Source organism: Hordeum vulgare, chromosome 2H, assembly GCF_904849725.1.
Source record: "Hordeum vulgare subsp. vulgare chromosome 2H, MorexV3_pseudomolecules_assembly, whole genome shotgun sequence".
NCBI classification, from domain to species: domain Eukaryota; kingdom Viridiplantae; phylum Streptophyta; class Magnoliopsida; order Poales; family Poaceae; genus Hordeum; species Hordeum vulgare.
This window is the reverse complement of record NC_058519.1, coordinates 661159545-661182553: the sequence shown is the minus strand read 5'-3', so window position 1 is coordinate 661182553 and position 23009 is coordinate 661159545. Positions and strand designations below refer to the sequence as shown.

The 23009-nt window shown below is 41.1% G+C and overlaps 2 protein-coding genes across 3 annotated transcripts; one reads left to right on the top strand and one right to left on the bottom strand.

Annotated features, from left to right (window-relative positions):
* The first annotated feature begins 8819 nt into the window (after positions 1-8819).
* Positions 8820-10907, top strand: LOC123428546. Its single transcript, XM_045112767.1, has 2 exons — positions 8820-9153; positions 10540-10907. Exon 2 carries the CDS (start codon positions 10583-10585, stop codon positions 10892-10894), a length of 312 nt encoding a protein of 103 aa, XP_044968702.1. The 5' UTR covers positions 8820-9153; positions 10540-10582; the 3' UTR covers positions 10895-10907.
* A 1651-nt stretch (positions 10908-12558) lies between these two features.
* LOC123428544 (receptor homology region, transmembrane domain- and RING domain-containing protein 1-like) lies at positions 12559-17339 on the bottom strand. Of its 2 annotated transcripts, none has more exons than XM_045112765.1 (5): positions 17205-17339; positions 15519-15823; positions 14904-15128; positions 14201-14614; positions 12559-13685 (listed from the first exon to the last, which is right to left on the bottom strand). In XM_045112765.1, exons 2-5 carry the CDS (start codon positions 15658-15660, stop codon positions 12883-12885), a joined length of 1584 nt encoding a protein of 527 aa, XP_044968700.1. In that variant the 5' UTR covers positions 15661-15823; positions 17205-17339; the 3' UTR covers positions 12559-12882. The 2 variants fall into 2 exon arrangements, with proteins under 2 accessions (XP_044968700.1, XP_044968701.1); XM_045112766.1 differs by having other exon boundaries at positions 14201-14605; positions 17205-17338.
* Positions 17340-23009: the final 5670 nt, after the last annotated feature.

The window sequence follows — 23009 nt, the reverse complement described above, 5'->3', positions numbered from 1 at the left end:
AAAACTATTTTTTATTTTCATAATTAGTAATTTTGACTATCCAAACTATTATCTATTTTGTTATTTTCAATTAAAAACTATGTTTATTAAAAATTGTTTTTGCATATTTGAGAATTTGACAAAACTATGATAATGAAAAGTGTTTCAAATTGAATAAATAATGCAAAACTATTTTTTATTTTCATAATTAATAATTTTGACTATCCAAACTATTATCTATTTTGTTATTTTCAACTAAAAACTATGTTTATTAAAAAAACATTTTGCATATTTGAGAATTTGACAAAACTATGATAATGAAAAGTGTTTCAAATTGAATAAACAATGCAAAACTATTTTTTATTTTCATAATTAATAATTTTGACTATCCAAACTGTTATCTATTTTGTTATTTTTAATTAAAAACTATGTTTATTAAAAAATCTTTTTGCATATTTGAGAATTTGACAAAACTATGATAATGAAAAGTGTTTCAAATTGAATAAATAATGCAAAACTATTTTTTATTTTCATAATTAATAATTTTGACTATCCAAACTATTATCTATTTTGTTATTTTCAATTAAAAACTATGTTTATTAAATATTCTTAGCAGCAACTATTTTGTTATTTTCATAATTAATAATTTTGACTATCCAAACTTTTATTAGAGGGCTACGACAAAAACTGGATGCAGTTCGTGTACAAAACGGACAATTTCTCTCGAAGTAGCAGCGTTTCGAACGAGAACTCATCTCTTATAAAGGGATTTCATTTTCTTGAACTTATTTGAACTCCATACTTTTTGTGTGTTCAAAATGCATCATTCAAAGGCACATCACAAAATTTCAACAATTTCTGACTTCATTTGGTATATTTCGTGCATTTACTTTTTTTTTTGAGCTAGTTGACCCTGAAATTGAAAAGCACTACAAATGAACTCTGAAAATGTTGAAAGTTGGCATGCTATAATCATTTCACCCACATAGCATGTGTTAAAAAGTTGAGAGGGCCACGACAAAAACTGGATGCAGTTCATGTACAAAACGGACAATCTCTCTCGAAGTAGCAGCGTTTCGAACAAGAACTCATCTCTTACAAAGAGATTTCATTTTTTTAACTTATTTGAACTCCATACTTTTTGTGTGTTCAAAATGCACCATTCAAAGGCACATCACAAAATTTCAACAATTTCTGACTATATTTGGTATATTTCGTGCATTTACTTATTTTTTTGAGCTAGTTGACCCTGAAATTGAAAAGCACTACAAATGAACTCTGAAAATGTTGAAAGTTGGCATGCTATCATCATTTCACCCACATAGCATGTGTTAAAAAGTTGAGAGGGCTACGACAAAAACTGGATGCAGTTCATGTACAAAACGGACAATCTCTCTCGAAGTAGCAGCGTTTCGAACGAGAACTCATCTCTTACAAAGGGATTTCATTTTTTTGAACTTATTTGAACTCCATACTTTTTGTGTGTTCAAAATGCACCATTCAAAGGCACATCACAAAATTTCAACAATTTTTGACTTCATTTGGTATATTTCGTGCATTTACTTATTTTTTTGAGCTAGTTGACCCTGAAATTGAAAAGCACTACAAATGAACTCTGAAAATGTTGAAAGTTGGCATGCTATCATCATTTCACCCACATAGCATGTGTTAAAAAGTTGAGAGGGCTACGACAAAAACTGGATGCAGTTCGTGTACAAAACGGACAATCTCTCTCGAAGTAGCAGCGTTTCAAACGAGAACTCATCTCTTACAAATGGATTTCATTTTTTTGAACTTATTTGAACCCCATACTTTTTGTGTGTTCAAAATGCACCATTCAAAGACACATCACAAAATGAACAATCTCTCTTGAAGTAGAAGTGACCCCCACAATAAGAGACGCCATTCTTCTTCTCTCATATATGATGGACACTAGCTCACCTGATTTTTCAACCGTCGATGATGGTCGCTACTCCTACTTCCCCTAGTGCATAACCAATATCTAGCACAAGGAGAAGAAGGAGAAGCGACCCCCACAACAAAAGTGGTTCCGCGGCACGCCACGTGGTTCCGTTGCACGCCACGTGGGACTAATGGTCTTTCATTTTTAAATGACTGTTTTAATCAAAAACAGATCTGTTACAAAAGGGATTTCATTTTTTGAACTTATTTGAACTGAAGACTTTTTGTATATATATATGGTCGAAATGCATGATACCATGAAGTTAGAAAGGGCTAAACCATTCAAAAGTAGCAAATGAAGTTAGAAAGGGCTAAACCATTCAAATTTGGAAACTATAATGGCGCAAACAGAAACTAGACATATATAAATTGGTCCAAGAAGTACATGATACTAGTCCAAACAGTACATAATAATAGCTACCATAGATATATATACAAGTGTTCGGCGTTCAGAACACTACTCGTCTGAATCATCTAAATCAGAATGTCCACGTTCCTCGAGGTGACGCTGGCCATAGTGGACGACTCGAATCTTGCGGTACAACTCATATGAAACGTATGCATCTTTTGCTGCATACTCAATGTTGATATCATCAAGTGGGCCCTTCTCCCAAAGTTTGTGCTGAGACTTTGGGAAACTGGTCTTCATATCAGCATATGAATCGTCGATCAAGGCAACTGCCATATGAGCCATCGAAGTCCTGTCATGTCGAAGCCTGAATATCGTTTGGAGATCAACGAGGCAACCAGCTGGTATCTCAATACCGAAGTTGTGCCTCATCTTCAGCTTGTCGTTCCTTATGTCAACGGAAGCAAAAGTGATGCCGCTGCGAAGGAAGTCCATGAGTTCTGGACAATGCTTGTCACTCCTGCAACAGAAACAAATTAAAATGAAACAAATGTTACATACTGTTGCAATAAGGAAACATGTTTCACTACAACTAAAGAGAAAATTATCTTTAGGATTCAAATAGAACATATGCAATGGAACCTAGAGAGATCACTATAGCTATCCAATGGAACCTAGAGAGATCACTAGCTATATGCAATTTTCATGACTATGACATATCATATTGCTATCCAATGGAACCTAGAGAGATCACTAGCTATATTCAATTTTCATAACCTTGGATCAAAGAACACCGCATAAAATTGTATCACTACAACTATGATTTCAATGGAACATATTGAACCAATCATATTTTTCAGATTGTGGAACACTATTCCAATCAGATTGTGTTCCCTTCAACTAATCAAAATTGTTTCACTACAACTATTTGAACTATGATTCCAATGGAACATATTAAACACTAGTTGATTCTAATACGATTTTTCAGATTGTGGTACACTATTCCAATCAGATTGTGTTCCCTTCAACTAATCAAAATTGTTTCACTAGAACTATTTGAAGCGAACCAACTATGATTCCAATGGAACATATTAAACACTAGTTGATTCTAATACGTTTTTTCAGATTATGGAACACTATTCCAATCAGATTGTGTTCCCCTTCAACTAATCAAAATTGTTTCACTACAACTATTTGAAGGGAACCAACTATGATTCCAATGGAACATATTAAACACTAGTTGATTCTAATACGATTTTTCAGATTATGGAACACTATTCCAATTAGATTGTGCTCCCCTTCAACTAATCAAAATTGTTTCACTACAACTATTTGAAGGGAACCAACTATGATTGAAACAAATAAACTTACAATGTCATTATCTTGGATCAAAGAAAGCCTCAAAACTTACCTCGCCCATTGGAAGATCAAGACATGGCGTGCGAAGCATAGTTGGATGACGGCAACACCGCGTTGATTGGCCGTGTACTCCAGATCAAGCCCTAAGAACTTCTCATGATCCACTGCGTTGTCAAACCATCGTTCCTTCAACTGTTGAAGAAAAAACGGCACCTCACTACTCAGGTTCGTGTACACGACATGGAGCTTGGTCGTGCCATGTGTGAGCACCTCATGAAAGCTAGTTGGCATGGTGGAAGAAGAGAAGGGAAGAAGAGAGGAGAAGAACAGAGAGGGAGAGCGAGAGAGAAGAAGAAACAGAGAAATGACGGCTGTACGCTTCGGTTCGTGCTTTTCATCGCCCGAAACGACGCGGGATGCAAACCGTTTGGGTCTTTAGTCCCGGGTTGAGCCACCAACCGGGACTAAAGAGGTATACCAACGGTCGCCACCACTACGGCAGGCCACGTGTTAGTCCTTTAGTCCCGGGTTGAGCCACCAACCGGGACTAAAGGGGGATACGAACGGTTGCCACCACCACTGCCCACCGCGTAGCCCTTTAGTCCCGGTTTGGGACACGAACCGGGACTAAAGGCTCCTTACGGTCCGGGACTAAAGCCTCGAGGGAGGCATTGAGAATTGGGGCGACGTGGCCGGGCCTTTAGTCCCGGCCCAGAGGCAGGCTGAGACTAAATGGTCCCGGCCAAAGGCCCGTTTTCCACTAGTAAAAGTGAAGATCCTTAGAACTCAAACGTGTTGTCATCTGCTACCACTGCAAAGCATATGCATCGTGCAAGTTACAGTAGCGCAAATTAACTCACCTCTTTATTCAATTGTTGTAGTTTTGATTTTGTGAGCCGTGCAACCTTTGTCACTTCGTTAACATCTTCTCCATGCGCCTTTTGATATCTGCAATTCAGTAAATCATGTGCAATGAAGTGCCTGTTCGGCAATGTATCACTCCAGTCACTCCGCTCCCTCTGGAAACAAGGAGCGACAGAATGCCCGCTCCAAAGAAATGAACTGCACGTCGCTCCGCTCCACCGCAGAGTTAGGAGCCGGAGTATCTCCGAACGGATCCAAAATCGTGCAAGCTTGCAAACCTACCAAATGCTAGTGAACTTGTCAGATCATAAATTCATGAATATTTCAGTAGTAAATCATGTGCAATGAAATTGTGGAAGCTTGCAAACCTACCAAATGCTAGTGAACTTGTTAGATCATAGATCCATAACTCCATTTCACAAAATATTGTTAAATACACATATTAAAAATGCTAACCTATCTAATGCCCAAAAAATGACACATGCTGGTCTCGAGATAATGTATCATCTTTCGAGAAGATATCGTATCATGTTAATTCTTAGATCCACTCACAAGCAGAAGGTGCAGTAACTTAAAGTAGAACAATACTCATTTAAATCTCTATAACAGAACAAATTATGCACAACAACAATGTACAAAAGAAAGAGAAAACTTGAAACTGCTCTTTGGTAAATCGCTGCTTGATTGGAGGTTGCCTTTCACTAAAAGTTGTAAAAGAAATGTAAAGGAATCAACAACAAGTTGCAGCATAAATGATAGAGCAACAAACTGGGATAGCTCCGTCTTTGAAACAACAATACCATGGGAAGCGAAGTGATTCTGAAAAAAATATGATAAGGAAGGCCCAAATCAGTTTATGTAAAATAAAAAAACTGGAATTCTTTATTTCAATGCGCTTCTGAAGAATGAATTGTACGACCAATTTTACAAAGGTCAACACTCATTTTGCGTAATATAAAAATTAAACTCCAGCATCTATAGAGTTCGTAGAAACTTTGCTCCAACCGAATTTGAGTTTTCAATCAAATCTTCAGTAGTCAATGTGATACTACTACTACAAATTATATCTATTCTTTTTGCTAAATTGGTCGTACACTTCATACACAGTTATTAATCACAACAATATTCATTTCATATAGATGTTATTACATATTACTGTATTGAGAACCGTAGAGATATATTTTTTAAACATAAGGATTAGAAACTATACTTGGAATGTAGAATTCTTAGGTGACACCTCCGCAGCGAAATCATAGTCTCTAAAGCTCGCTACTTCCCATAAGATTCATGGTTCAGCAAGAAAAATATGTTCACTCTATTAGTTGCGGACTCAAACCCTGCAGACAAATCTGTTAATTAACAATCGACTAAATTCATGTTAACAAAAGAAAAAGTCTTACATCTCTCTCAACAGAGCTGCAGTGCACACGTTTCATCTATAGCAAATATCTTCGTTGCTGCATTTGTTCCAGTATGGATCTTGTCGCTTCCGACGGTATGAACAACATGACTGCAAAAAAAAAATACTCCATCTAGCAGAGAAGATGATTCACCATCTATATACATTATAAAGAGAAGCACCGAACAGAGGAGAGGCAGTGGTGACATGTCTGGTACGGGGAGTTGCCAACTTGGTCAAGGCCTCGTCCGACCGTGTGGATTGATCAGCTGGCAGGGTCAGACAGCAAGCCCGGAAATTACAAGTGTGACTTTATAGCCATAACATAAGCCACAAGCCTTGATGGCTAGTATATCACACTGAAATCGATACATTTTGTTGTAGTGGCTCATAAGATAGAGAGACCTGCGATCATGCACGCGGATAACATATGTAAATAGCAAGAAAGCTAATTCCAAATCCTATCCCATGCTATGGGATCTACTAAGTAGTAAGGGAGATAGAAGGTGTAACAACAAATGCAAACGCAACATGAGTTTTAGTCATGGAGAAGGGTCAAAGCAAATATAAAAAAAGCTTCTCTCGCAAGGGAAGAACCAAATATTAGAACCGAGTATATACGTAAATCCCATTGCAAAAACTACCATGAATAGAAGTAATGCCATGCCAATGCTTAATTCTCCGATCAGTAATTATGCAATTGAATCTCTCATGTCATACTCTCATTATTCTTCTAAAAAACTAATGTTGACTTCAAACCATTGAGAACTTGATATAAACAAAAAGGTGTGTGGGGATACATTAAGCACTCATTCATGTATAAAAGAGCATTCAGATTCATCTCTAAAAAACATCAAGTCAAAGAAGCATGTCAGAGCACTGAGAAAGCTATAAATCATGCAGAAAATAACAATCAGCAAGAAATAACCTTAATTCTTCATATCTTTGGTATTCGAATGAATAAACTGCTCTGAGGAATATTAGAACTATTAGAACTAAGAAATAACAATCATAGGCTTTCTTCGTAGAATAGAATATCCCAAAATACTCTGAGGAGAAATGGCATTGGTTTATGTGCACAAGTAGAACTTTGAGGCAAACGAATCACCAAGAGGTAACATCGAGCTGTTCCACTTTATGGCTTTCAACTCAAAGGTAACTGATCTAATAATATTACAAACATAAACTAACTTGGCCAGCAACTTCCACATGGCACTCATATCACAATAACAGCGAAGGCAGCCCTCCCAAGCTTTGAAGCTATAACGTCCAAGAAATTTAGCGAGAGAGTTAGCTTTGTGACTTAGGTGCTGTGTGTTCGCTTGTTACTGTTTAAAACGCCGCACCAAATTTCTTAATATACACAATAACAGAAATTGATTTTGCTGAAAGCTAACAATTGAGATTGAAATATCTCTATCAGGATTAGGACACTTCTCTTGCAAACAGTTAACAGCTAGCTCATGAACACAGCGGAAGTTAGGTTTTGAATTTGATACTTCCTCCCAAGGATCAGCCTTGGCAAAGCTCCGCATGCCTAATTCAAGTGAGTTGTTTCGTTTTTTTATTTTATTTTATTGGTTCAAAATTGGTAATGAAATCTGCCTCTGTCAAGTAGATCAGGCGAATCTTTCGACCAGTGGCTGTCAACAGAATTGGCCGAAACTTTTTACCGTGCCATCAATAAATGGTTTCGCACCTGCTCAACACAAACCCAAATTGCCTGACACACTGGTCACTGCAAGTACCAACGGGATTTAGCTATTGTGTAGTATGTGTACGATTGCAAATTAATCATGGCCTTTCTTTAGGAGTACACATTTCATAAGACCGACCTCTTGCCAATAGTTGCTATCTAATGAATCTGCCAGGAGTCTGAGCTGATTTGTAGCTAAGAGGTTGATATCTAATGAATCCGACATCAACTTGTCTTTACCACCACTATCTTTGAGTTACAACGAAGTAACATGATCAACATGGTACTGATCACTGACACATACAGTACCTCTGAGCAAACTTGTCGGCCTTGGCGGGGGCATCGGGCACCATGGGGTCATTCTCCGCCCGCTGCCTGCAAAAGGGCTGGGTGAGAATCAGTGGAGCGCTACGGGATTAGTCGAAATTCCGGGTCGGGACCGTACCTGATGGATGGCACGGATTTCAGGAAGAGGTCGATACACTGGATCTCGACGGGGGTGGCCTTGCGGGGAGGCGGTAGGGTATGGTGCAGGCACGATACGTGCTCTCCACTGGCGCCTGCAGCAGCGGGAACGGCACCGAGGGCGACGAGCTCTCCACCATGCTCCTCCGCCGCCGCTGCTGATGGCTTCTCCTTCTCTTCCTCTGACCGGCGGCGGTTGCGGGGGGCGGTTATCTCGGCCTTGCCGTGAGATCTGGTTGCGCCGTACCGTACGCACCGCACCGGCCGGGAAGATGAAGGAAGCCAAGTGCCGCTTGGCAATTGCAGTTGCAGAGAGCTGCTACAGATGCTGCGCGTCGAGCGGGCCGACCAGGGGAGGAGGAGGCGGTCGAGCGTTGTATTTTCGCGAGGGGAGAGGTGGAGCGCTAACGAAAAATGTGTACTTTCGTTAACAACGTGTTTAAGACCCTTGATTAAGTGATTAGACAGCTGAGATTGTGATTTGGATCTGCCTATCGTGCTTTTATTAGTAGAGATAAAACTGTTACAAACATGTTCATGTCTCCATCTTCTTTCTCCGCCCATCGTGAGGGGCAGGCGCCGCCCAGCTGCGCGCTGCCGCACAGGACCAGCTCCGGTGCCACCGTCCAGGAATTGCTCCGCTATAGACGTCCAGGAATTTCTCCGCCTCCGCCGCCGCCGTCCAGGAGAATTGCTCCGCTATAGACGTCCAGGAATTTCTCCGCCTCCGCCGCCGCCGTCGATGCCGCCACCCAGCACCTGCTCCGCCACGATCCAATACGCGTGTCGCCGGAACTTCCCACCACGATACGGCAGAGCTCGTCCTCCTCGAGCTCCCCCGCGCATTTGGGTCTCGATTATATGAACAAGGAACGCTCGACCTTCTCCCCTGTCGCCCATGTCCGTGCTGCCGCTCTGCCGCAGGTCGCCGGTGGATATCTTCCCGTGCTGCTGCTCCTCCTTCGTACATCCACGTGCTGCTCCTCTTACTCTGCCCGTGGTGGTGGTGTTGCTTCTCCTCTGCTCGTCTAGGAACTAGCTCCTTGTGCAGTTGTGCTGCCATCGGAGCTCCTCTACACTTTAAAAAAGGCAACACTAGATGTTGTTAACTGAATCTTGTACTGCCAAATTTACACTAGATGATTTTCAGAATTTGCCAAATTTGCTTGAGTGAATTTTTGGAACAGAAGCTCTTAATTCAAAAGAATAGTCCTACTGTTGTGACTCCACTTTGATTACTGCTAATGGAGTATCTTTAGTTATCTTCAGTTAATATCAATGAGGAGATGATCAACAGTTTACTGTTATCTAAATTATCAATGAGAGTACATTAGATAGTGAATACAGTTTACTGTTATCTAAATTATCAATGAGAGTACATTAGATAGTGAATACAGTTTACTGTTATCTAAATTATGAATTATCTAAATTCAGTAAACATTGAATACAGTAAAGCTTGACATAGAAATAAAATTTGATTGCAATGAAATTTAGACAGTGAATACGGTTTACACTGACTTTTATTGTCAAGTTTTCAGTAATAATCCCTTAAGGTTCAATGTTTCACTACTGAATTGGGACTAATGGTTCAAAAAAGATCCATAATGATTCTGCAACTTTGGTCATAGAAGATTTGTGTAAGCAGAGAAGTACTCCACCTAGTAACCTGAAGTTTTGAAAACCATCAAACAATATTTCTTTTATTGTTTCTACAGCAGAACACAAGGTGTTATTGTTTAGAAGTGATTTCTATAATAATAATCCTATGAATCACCCAGGATAGTGTTTTTTGACTGTCGCGCTCAAACCAATCCACACTCTAAGAATAAACTTTTCACTTGTGGTTGCAGATATGTGCATAGATCCTTTAGTCCGGCTATTTCCAACCGATGTGGCCGGTGTGCTCAGCTGCTTCCTGAACATCATTTTGTACGCTGATTTTGGAGTACTTCCATTTAGTACTGAGAAAGTGCTTAGAACAGAAAAATATGTGCTGAGAAGAATGGATTTGGAAGATTATTTAGGAACAGAGATTACCAGGCTAAATGATTCATGATTCCACAATTCAGAAAGCACAAATCTGAACTTTATTCAGAAAGCAATATCTTTTTTCAACAACATTCAGAAAGTACTCGTGTGAATAAATTTCAATGCATTTTCTCATAAAAGTGCAATTTGGCTACATAAGAAAATGAATCTTAGCTTAACCAACACTACCTATCCAACATTGAAAATTGAGGTTTTGTTTTTTAGTTTCCTAAAACCATTCAGTTCATTTCTGTCTAGGTTCTTTTGGTGTAGAAAATGGCACCATACAGGTGTGAGACCTTTTCCATGATGCAGATCAAGGATCATATGGTAAACTTCTTATCATTTTCTAATAAATATACCATATGTTCATCAGCACTGCGTTGGAATTAAATCTGAAAGATTGCCATCACAAAAAAAAAGGTCACCCAACTGTACCTGCCAGGCTGCGAGGAAGCAGGAGCCAGAACAAAAGATCACCATGAGTGACGACCTTGGACACCACCCTACAGGACCTCCTTCTCCAGCCTCCGGATCGACCTCCTTCTCCAGCTTCCGCCTCGCGTTCCTCGGCGAGGCCGCCGCGGTCGTCGCGCGCCGCCTCCTGGGAGGCGTCCCCGCCATCTCCAGGCTCGAATCCACGCCTGCCCAGGCCGCGCCCCGCTGGCCCGAGTGGGTGTGGCGGGAGGTCGGGGACGGGGACAGTAGGAGCAGTTCGTGGAGCGAATACCCGCCGGAAAGCTACAACGGCGACCTCTGTCCTGCCGGCTTCGGCGGCTGCGTCGGCACCTGACACACCGGCACCTGCTATATGATTAAGTATATATCAAGGGGTTTCTTGTAAAAAAAACTTGCCACGTCGGCACCTGACAAGCGGGCCCATCGGTCAGATACGTCGTCAATACATATTTGTATGCGGTTTTAGACTTTTTGCAACGTATCGCCCCAGATTTGGTACTGACATATAAAAATTACCAATCTTAGTATCAATCTGCTTCCAATGCCACAATTATGGTACTTGGGTGCAATTTACTCCTTATTTTGGGACAGAGAGGTATACATTAAGTAATAATGTATTGATTTAAGGACAGTCTTCGACCAGCTACGTAGAAAAAGATTCCATACCAGTCAATTTGCTCCAAATTGTCTATCCCATATTGTTAGACGTTTTCTTAAGCTAACACAGCTTGCAAAAATATCATATATTATATATTATGAGACAGGGGTAGATATGAATCCAACGCACACGTTTCGACCTCCTGCCCTCTCCGAAATGGTCACATTCGTCACGGTGGTGTTGCCCTCGGCCCTGCCATGATACCATCGCCAGGAAGCACCTCCCCCTCCCCCCCTCCACACACCCCTCACATTCAAGCACGTCAAATCACCGACTCGCCTAACCATGGCATCACGTCGTTGATGTCGGTACATAAACTATTTTCATTGGACCGACAAGTACCAAATCTGACGATTCCAAGCTAACCATATTTTGTCATGCAACCTGCGATCATGACCACTCTCTCATTACCAGCCACATAACCTCGAATCACAGCATAACCAGTGTTAAGCAACGATTAATCTACTTCAAGGAAGGCATAATGGCCCCAAAGGGGAATTTGTTGTGTACTATACACTATTACAATCACTGAATCAAAGATGGGTGTTCATCGTCAGGAGGTTTTTTACTGGGCCATCCATCCTACCTACCTACCTACTGTCTGTAAGGCCCCTCCCAATGATCCATCTTGTACAGGTGTTAAGACTGTCACATAGACAAAAATCTGGTGTGGCATGATATTTAAGAGGAAAGAGATGGATGTGGTGACCTTAGAAAAAAAAACGATGCCAAGCACGCGAACCTAGGCAAAATACTTAAATGAAAAAAAATCCATCAATGCATGAAGAACTTTAGTAGCTAAATCATTAAATAAAGTATGCTTAACTACAAAAAGTTAAACACCTATGCATTGGGGGCTTTGGTTGCTAAACTTTTAAATGTGCTTAGCACCAGTGCATTGAAAGTAGCCTAAGTGTCAACAACAATGTCAAAGACATGGGTTGCAGACATTTCTTTCAAGTTGCAACCATTTGATGATTTGAATCTAGTATATTTGAAGGGGGTTGTGCTGCTAGACTGAATCCACTTGACAAGCTAAACATGCTTGACATATACTCCGTCCCAATGAAAATATAAGACGCCTTTATATGCTAGTTTAACCTACAAAAACGTCTTATATTCTGATACCCAAGTAGTAGATCATGCCCGGAAAGCTGACACAATCCCTAAAAAAAGAGTTTTCTTTTGTTTCACTTTGCACACGCTTCACAATAAACTCGGCCAAAGTTGATAAAGTTTAGACAGGTTTCTTGATAAATTTGGTCAAACTTAAACAAGTTTGATTTAAGACGAAATAAATGAGCCCCGAAGAGTGGTAATCAGACGGGATACATCAGGAGTGATGCATCTAAAACAAACTTTACCATTACTTTCACTTCCATAACCACAAAGGCAAAGCTCAAAATCATCATCCCTACGCTGTCTTCTATGCCTGTAATGTACACCCATAAGCGCGGAAAATAAACCCACACAATCACTAGAAACACAACAAAAAATCCAGAACAAAATCTATGCAATTCTCTCTCCCGCACTGTCTCACTCTTCAGGCAACCAATTGCCTTATGTTACAGTTACACGCCGCCCTCGATGTATTCACAAGCCATGCCGTCTCTTTCGTGTGCAACGAACAAGAGTTCAGAGCGAGCTTCCACCACTCGCCATGATCAACATCCTGGCAGCGACTGGCCCGACGACGCCATGGCGGACAGGCTCACGTCCGACTCACCGCAGTGCCGCAGGTAGGACTGCCGGAAGGACTGGGCCGACGAAGCGCCCGCCAGGTTCAGGCTCGCGTCTGAGTCGCCGCCGTGCTGCAACAGCTGGGACTGCTGCTGCTGTGGTGACTGAGGGGCCATGGTACACAGGCTTGGCCCCGACTCCCCACAGCGCCTCAGGTACGCCGAAGACCGGTGCTGGCTGGACGAGCCCAGGTAGTAGCCCGATGAGGATCCGTACCCAGAGTTGGAGATGTACGAAGAACCGGCGTGCGGGCTGGGCGACGCGTAGCCGGAATTGTACATCTGCGGTGGGGCATAAGCATAACTTATGTTCACTGGTGGAGATAGGTGGTTACCGACCAGGGAGTGTGTTGAGCCTCCGCGGAGGAGCGACGTGCGGAGGTAGGGTGAAGACATGTTTGCAAGGTCTGCGGTGCTTCTGCTTATGCTCATGGCTGATGAGTTTCTGTAAGGTCTTTGGGTGTTGGGAGAGTGTGGGGTGCCGGAAGCAGAGTAGATCCGAGATATGGACTGCGACGAAGGACGCCGGCTTATTGGTCTGGGAGGAGATGCTCCCACGCTCGAACGGAATGAGGATGACGGAGAAGGCAAGTGAACTGCGGAAGCAAACAATGGGGTGGTCTCCGAGGCAGGTGGGCCTGTCATTCCAGCGCCTGCATCTCGCTTGCACACCGGGCAGAATGATCTCCAGGATGTGAGCCACATGTCCACACAAGCTGCATGGAACTCTGCAAGGCAATTCAAACAATTATCAGAGTGCTGCCTTAGGAAAAAATATCGATACAGATAAGCTAATTATATAAAAGCAGAGTTGTCCAATTGGTTCAGTTTGCAGTACTTTCTCTACTGCAATACTAGTTGACTGGTAAATCTACAATGTTAATGATTTTGACAGAAATGAATTTACACACACACGGTTACAAGGAAATACAGATGCAACTGTGAAAATTTCAAGTGTAGTACCAGTATTTAATATTCTTATGTTCTTAAGGATTTTTCAAGTTCCAACTACACGAAAATAAATACAGAGAGTACTTAAGTCAATTTTATTACACACCGACACAGTCATCATGCCAGTAGATTCAAAAACTAGCACAGAACATTATTTTCAATACCAAATTCGAAGGTTGAAGAAGTACAGTAAATAGAGGTGACTAGTTTTGCCTAAAACACTATGGGCGTGCCAAAGGATCAAATATGCAAAGTACTAGTTTTTATAAGACAGAGAGTTGGCGAGACATACTGTGACGGCAAGGCAGCACCCTTATCTGTTCCCCGACAGTGTAGTCCTCCAAGCAAATGGCACACATCGACGACGTGCAGTTGTCCTCTTGCACTTTGGTAAAAATAAGGCTTGGCATCGCCTTAACTAATTGACTGCTCATCCCATGGAATTCTCGGGAATCTAGATTTCTAGGCCGGTCCCGCCTTATTCGATGTCTTCTCACAAAGAAACAGGTAGCTAAAACAGCAGACATGGCGAGCAGTGATATGAATGAAATCGCCATGATCGACCAGGCCGAGTTCTCGAATGTTGGTATTATCCACACCTCCACATCAGTACGGCCTGAATACTTCTTCAGCACCTCCCCTGAGACCTTTGAGACGAACACGGCGTATATATGGATACTGCTTGAGCTTCCAGCCACTGTTACACCTACTTCTCAGTTAGAAAGTGCAGAGAATATATGATCTGAATAATACTAAAAGAAGGTAGCCAAACTATAGATGTAGGAACAGTTCCCAAAATGAGATCAACACCTATAGTTATTTTTAGTTTTTAATAATCTGCATAAGTATTTCAGCTTCATCCATTATGGAGAACAGATCTGAATCTGTGCATCTCAGTCTGTTCCATCTCTACTCAATATGTGGGCGGTGACATGAACGGGTGCCAAATAGAAAGGAAATAAACAAGAACAAGTGAGAGGGACAAAGTACATTACTTGAAACCAAAACTCCACTATTTTCATTGTCATAAACTATTGCAGCTTTGAATCCAGCATCCTGCACGTTTTTCACTTTCTCATCAAATGTGCAGCCACCTCTTATAACCAGGGCAAACGGAGACGGTGGACCCTCGACTGCCTTGCTTGTCAATGCACTGCAGGCATTCAAAGGTTCGGCCGTATAAACTAAGCCATTAATACCTGACCCTTTTACTACCGGAGCTGCAAACAAATTGAAATGGCATAATGAGTCCTTCAGATAACATAGTGCAGACTCCACAGCAGTTAAAAGTAGAGGAAAACAGCTTATAATGCAAATGCACCATGAGTGCATGACACAATCAATGGAGTAAAAATCAAGCTTAATGTTGTTCAGAGAGTTGGCAGGACACATATACATAATATAATACTAGGAAGTAGTGCAACATTAGCAACATTAGATCAACATGGTAGCTAAGAGGTATGCAACCAAATATTAGCACCAAAATTTGTCGTATGTGGTAGGTGGAGAACGGGAGAAGGCGTGCAAACAAATGTAGTGAACAACCAAATAGTAGAAATTGATAACATACTCGGACAGAGTTAGATGATGATAAGATATACAGAACTTACAAAAGTTTGCCTCAACGTCGTCGAACGACAATGTAAGATTATTCCCCATCAAAACTACATTGGCAGCTCCTATCTGAGCCATGAGGCAAACCACTGCACAGAGACAGAGGGGAGATAACATTGCTCCTCGAGTACTCTTCATCTTCAGCTCTTGACAAAAACCCAACTTGTTTTTACAGGTTACAACTACGCAATGGAAAAGCCAGCTAACACTTCAATGCTTCAAACCCACGTCTCGATGAGCACTCGACAATCACTATGTGCTCTGAATCTGCAGCTCGAAAGCATCCAATCAGCTACGATTCCTGCAACGGAAGCCAACAATGTTGAGATTCATTTGGCATTTTATCACACGCATTAAGCCAAAAGGAGCAGAACTTCTACACGGAACAAAGAGAATTACAGGCTTTGCACCCACAGGTTCCAAATAATTAAATGCTTTAAAAGGTAACAGATCACAAATACGACAAGAAACAGAGTCTGCAGTCCCAACTAAATGACAAGTAAATCTACCGAAATTATTCTACTCCAACCTAGTTCCCATAACAAAGTGAAGACCTTTAGTTAATGAATCAGTATAGGCATTTCACAGGTATTTTCCATTTCCATAAACACAGTTTAGGGCTCCTTTGATACAAAGGAATTTCATTGGATTTTTGGAGGATTTGGATCCTTAGGATTTTTTCCTACGATGGTCGTTTGATTCGTAGGATTGAAATCCTTTGGAATTTTTCCATAGGATTCATTTGTACTACATTTTGGAGGAAAATTTCCATCCACTCAAACCTCTTTGTAGAATTCCTTTGCTTTTCCTGTGCTATCAAACACACTTCCAAATTCTGTAGTGTAGAAAAGGACATGCCACTCTATTCCTACGTTTTTCCTATTCCTGCATTTTGAGAATCCTACGAATCAAAGAGGCCCTTAGATGGAAAGTGGACAGCCAGCAATAAATTTCCAAAAACAAGAATAAGTTAACGGTGCCTAAAACTTCAAATCTTTAGCAATCTTCTAAACTTATCATGTGATGAGTGAGGTAACCAATCTTATCACATTCTGCCAGAACGACTGGTACTTTTCATCACCACCAAGCAAAAAGGAATAAAAAGTTCCACCCGTTACCGACCGTTTCGGGCATAATTCCACCCAATTCATTCGATTGGAACATACTGTCCTGTCTGGTTAATTCCAAGCTTCCGGCACTCAGAAACGTCGCATCCCGACAAGCAAAACCGAATCACCACCATAGCAGATTCAACAAGTAGGAGTATGATTTTGGCATATAATAAATCCGGCGGGTGGCTTAGGGATGGATAGGCAAATCAAATCGGGCCACAGCACTACAAGATATCCTCAGATCAGAAGCTGGATATCCTCTCAACTCGGCATCCAAATCACCACCACTCCCACTCCAATTCAGCTCAACGCCACTGGAAACCTAACGACGGAGGAAGGGAATCTATCCGGCCCAGTGGTGGTCGCCGGCGTCCGTCAAACAAATAGTCAGCGCACGCAACTCGAATCGCCGCCGCAAGACTAAATCTTTTAATCTAAAAGGGGAGGGAATTGACGAGGCACGGGCCGAATGTTTGACGGGGCTTGACCAGAAAAGGAAAAAGGGGAACGAGCACCGGGGGCGAGATGTCAAGGGGGAATCGGCGCCGATGGTATGGATGGGATGGATACCTGAGGGCGGGGCGCGGGGGTGGCAATGGGGACGTCGGCTTCCATCATGTGTGAAGTGCGGTGTCGTTGCGGAGGGCCGGGATCGGCGGCGGCGGCGGCGGGCAGGGGAGGGGGATCGAGCCGAGGCGCCGCGTGCAGTGGGGATGGGAGGGGAGCGGAGGTGGACAGGGGAAGGGAGGGGAGGGGAGGCCTATCCGTACTTGACCAGCCTGCAGAAAAATGGCGACCCTTTTCTTCGCTTCTTTTCTCTGGCACAGAAAAAAGATATGATTTTTAACTCCTTACTTATTTTAGTTTTGTGAAAAAAATTGTGTCTTGCTTCTCCGACAGAAGATGACTGCAGAATTATTTATGCTGGAGGAGCACCTTAACCAAGACAGAAACAGCATTTACATTCTTCTTCTTTCCTACTCCGAAGTTAGTTGACGCTCAAACGATGGTATTTGGCATGAAATACTCCCTCGGTTCACAAATATATTGTGTTCTAACCTTTCTGTAAATCGAATGTGTATAGACACGGCGTAGTGTGTTTATTCATCCATCCATTTTAATCCGTACATAGTTCATATTGAAATATCTGAAACATTTTATGTTTGTGAACGGAGGAGTATTTCGCAAAATGATTTTGTCCTTTTTTCTAATAGAAGAGGAAAGCTGCTTTTTCTGTTATGATGAGGCGGATGGATGCGGAGAATGGTGCGAATGGATATGCTCTGAGGCTGTAGGACACATCCATCCATCTAGTATCATTCATTCAGTTCAGTTGGTGGTGTGATTTTGACGCCTAGTGTTCTAAAATTAGCCCAAGTGGCCCTCAGCCGTCGAATGGAGATGCATCAGGACCCTACTTATTTATTTTGTTTTTGGCGAATGAAAGGGACAAGGGACCTACCTGTATTTGTAGCTTGGTGTGGTGGCACTGCCATATTATTAATTGATGCTTGGACTGGTGTTAGTGATGGTAGTGCCTAACCTCGAGCCAAAACCATGGTTAGCATCTGGTTTAGTGCATGGAGGCCAGGTCGGCTGTTGGTTGTAGTGCTTGAGTTCATCTCTCTCGCTCTCTTGCATGTGTTTGTTCATTGCTTGTGTTTTGCCAAGCTGAATTATTATGTGAGTATAGAAGGTTAATTGGTCATGTTGTAGGGTGGACTCTGATTAGAGTCTGCCACAGAGAACTATGGGTCCCTTGTTATAAGGGCATCTCGAAGGGCTACGTTCAGATGGTTAGGTTCGTTGTGATGGAACCAGCCCACTAGAAATTACATTTTAAACTTGGCACCGATTTTTGTATTTTTCAAGATTTATTTTATGACTTTTCGGCGATGTTCACTCAGTGAAAGGAGATATTTTCATTGATTATGAGGCGTTTGTAGTTAGTTTGTGAAAAATGTAACATATTGCGTCGGTGAGGGTGTCCTAGACCAGGGGTACTAACCCGAAGTGTTTGGTCCTTATGGGTTGAACAGGGCCTGTTAAGTATTGCCTGAAGGACGATGGAAGCATCAAGACTTGTCCATGTGAAAGAAGGAAACCTCTGAAGACTTGGCATGCACTCTAAGGATAAACTCCATAATCGGCATATATATCTGGAACCAACCTAAATATGTAGCCTAACTCCCCATGGATATCTATATAAGCCCAGGGGTTTTATCCGGAGGGGGGTAACTTATTCACCTTACGGTTTAGAGCTTAGACAACGGTCTCAAGGTAGGTCATCAACATGTACTTAATACCCCATCATCAATACAATCAAAACAGGACGTAGCATTTTACCTCTTCGAGAGGGCCCGAACCTGGGTAAACATCATCTTCCTACTTTTCCTATTACCATTGATCTTTTACAACATGTGATAATAATTAGAATTCTTTCTCGTGATTGTCGTAGTTTGAGGAGTGTTTATATTCATCATGTGCTAATGTTTTATTCCGGTTTCCTATTAAAAGGAGGCATTAATATCCTTTAGATTTTCTTATGGACCCCCGTGCCACAGGAGGGTAGGACAAAAGATGCCATGCAAGTTCTTATTATAAACACGTATGATTATATACAAAATACATGTCTACATTACATTGATGAATTTGAACTAGTTTTGTGTCGCTCTAGTATGTAATTGTTACATGATTGATGCCGTACAGTTCGAGATTTGGATGCATGGTATAAGAGATAAAACGTATTGAATAAATGAATCTAAAAAAATAGAAAAAAACTCCCAGGTTATGACTACATTTGTGTCAATTTGGAAAGGCAGGAGTGATCTTTATAAAGAATGCTTCTTAAATCCGTAAGATCTCTCTTCAATGGCAGCAATGGCTATAAGCCCATTTAGTCTTTTTCTTAGTTGGGCCACAACAGGCTGAGGTAGGTGTAGGAGGCCACATGCTTGTAAAAAAGGCTGAAGGCAAATTGTATCGGTCGCCCATCATTTAGCGTTTTGAATTTCGGTAAAAAAAAAGGATTTTGGAGTATAAAATTGTACTAAGCTTGAAACACTTATTTTGAAATAAAAAAAGTAATTGAAAATGGAAATGGGTCCGCTGAGTTGGATGCACACCAGGAAATGGCCGATCTAGCTCAACATGGTAGGGTGGTCCAACAGTTTAATTCTTTACAGAAATATACCATTTTTAATTATTTTTCTGTGATATATATAGCCTATGTCCTGTCCACCCCCTAGACCCTCCACTGCGAGGAATACCCTCTAGTTACATTCGCTGGAAACAAAATTTATAGCGTCACTGTAGGTTCCTTCACTCGCTCCAGTTTTCTTCAGGTTTTTCAAGTTTTTTTTCGTTTTCTTTGTTTCTTGGCCGATTCTTTTTTGGTTTTCCTTTTTTCCTTTCTTTTTCTTTGTTTGTTCATAGGTTTTCCTGGATTTTTATATCTTCGTTATACATTTTTTTTGTTTTTCTCTTGGTTTTCATCGTATTACTCAGTTTTCCTTGCTTTTCTTTCTGTTTATTTGTTGGTTTTAATCGGTTTCCTTTTTTAACACATGTCTAGCTTTTTTGAGTACATAATATACTAATTTAGGGCACACCTGAAAAATTCTTTTGATTCACTTTGGACATCTTGAATAATGATGTACATTTTTTCCCAAAATATATGTTTTGAAAACTATTGTGAATACACAATAACATTTTCCAAACACATGTTTTAAATTTTGAAATTGAAATAGACATTTGTTTTAAAATACAGGAACATTTATTTACATTGCATAGACAATTTTGTTTTACAGATATTCTTTGAAAACATGTGAATATTTCTTTGAAGTACACTTTCTTAACAGAATAAACATTTTCTAATAAACAGAACAATTTTTGAACATTGTATAAACATATTTAAAAATGTCACAAATCTTTTTTGAATTGGTGGATTTGTTTTCTAAAATGTCACATGCATTTTTTTAATGCTTCAAAACACTTCTTATATTATGCAAACATTTAGTTTTTACATTATATACAATTTTTTTGAAAATGTCTGAAAAACAATTTTCAAGCTCGTGCACATTTTTTGAAATGTAATGTACAGTTTTTGGATGTATACGTGATTAACAGTTTTTATTACTATACATTTTTTTCAAATCTCGCTAACATTTTTTAACACTTTATTACTATACATGTTTAACATTTTTCATTGCATGATTAACATTTTTAAAATTAAATGTAAAATGTTTCTTGTAACATATTCATATTTTGAAATATAAACAATAGTAAAAAAACAAGAAACGGAAACAAAAATATGAAGAAAACGAAAAAACATGAGTTTTGTTTTTGAGGGGTAAGAAAAAGCATGAGTGACGGCAGTGTGACGTCCGCATGCGTGGTCAGTGGGCCAGCCCACAACAGCCAGCAAATTAGTCCACCCGCTCCTGAAGGCCGGAGGCGAATCTATCGGTCGCCCATCGTTGGCTCCAGACTGCTCTGTTGCGAGTTGCTAAAAATATGTTATGTTCCCTGCACCGTCGACCGAAGGCGGCAGGGGAGCTATGGCAGCGACCCCTCCGATGAGGATTTTTACTCCGGTGAGGGTGGGCGGTGGCTCGTCGGCACTCTAGGTAGCAGTACCAGAGTGGGCAGCATCGATGACCCCCCAAACCCGCGCAAGGGCATAACCAGAAGGTAGCAGATCAGTGACGGTGAGGACGGCTGACGGCACGACACACGACAACTAAGTGAGCCACTCTGTAATTTACGGAGAAATTCCTTAACTGAAGGCCGACCGTCGTCATTCCTAGACTTGTTCATAATTCAGATTAGGAAGTTTTTTTTTTGTTTACACCACAAGAAATTCACAAGTGAAGCTGTTAGTGCATATTGTATTAGTGAGAACTTGTATTCTTCGTGTTCTGTCAAAAGTGACTGCTTGAGATCATAATGTGAATTCAATATGTTTTACTACATGATACGAACACCAAAAATACGTCGCTGCCCTGTCTCCAGTGGGACAATAACTCTCAAGTAAACTAGTAGCAGATCAGCTCATTGGAATGAAAAAATAACAGGCATTTGTAGGACTAGAAACAGAAAGTGATACATTCAAATAAACAAACTGACTAGGGCTTCACTCTATTCATTTTGAGTAAGGAATAAGGAGTCTTAAAGCGGCCATGAGGGCGGCAGAGGCGCCGTCAAACAAGCTGGTAGTCCTGTACATCACAAAGAAGTGGACTAGTACATCATGAGCTACTTATTTGGAAGGAAAGTGAAAATAGATAATTCATCATGAGCTAGCTAGCTTTCATGCAGTAAAAATGAGGACATTAGAAATGTAATGGTTCATGAACCGAGGAAAACAAGAATAGAATAGAGGATCACAGAATTTTAACTTACAAGACTGTAGACAGTATTCAACGTAATAGTAGAAAATGGAAATAGGACTGCTGAGTTGGATGCACAACAGGAAAACGCTCTAGTTACATTCGCTGGGAACATAATCTGAGGGAATAAAACCTGGCGTGCCACCAAACTATCCTTATTACAAACTGAACAACGCCAAATAAATACTACAGCCGGCAAAAGCACACATAGTTAAGTTAATCTCGCTTACACAGAAGGAACATGAAGTGAACATGCAGAAGTGCTCGGAAGCGGATCAGCGAGGAAAGGTTGCTGATAGTAAGAGTGCCTGCTCCGCACTATACTGTCTACTATTCTCATCATTGTTATTGCTTATTTGAGTTGGTGTATAGTTTAGCTCGCTTGAACGCCCTTGTCCAGTGTTTTCATTTGCTACTAACAACCTTTCCAGTGCCATCTCCACTTGTCTCATGGTTGGTCTATCTTCACCCTTCAAGCTTAGGCATGTCAATGCCAGTGACGCAACATCTTTTGCACCCTCCAGACACTGCAATACTCCCTCCGTCCCAAAATAACTGTCTCAAGCTTAGTACAACTTTGTACTAGAGCTAGTACAAAGTTAAGACACTTATTTTGGAACGGAGGGAGTATGACTTAAGGATCTAATATCTCACATAGCTTATCCTACCTTATTACCAAGATGAATTGTGCAATAAGGTTTCCGACTTCTAAGTGCATGCCAGTGGATGGTTTTTTTCTTGTGAGCAACTCCACAAGTATGACACCGAATCTACAAACATCACTTTTATCTGTTGACCTACTTGTTTGTTAGTACTCGGGGTCTAAGTACCCAAATGCACGTTGGATGGCAGTTGTACCTCCTGTTTGATCGATACCCCCCCCCCCCTCCCCCCCCCCCCCAAGGCTCCATTTGAAATGAATTCATAAACCAATAATGGGACTTGTGTCTCTAGGCAACATCCAAATAGCCTCATGGCATTCCAG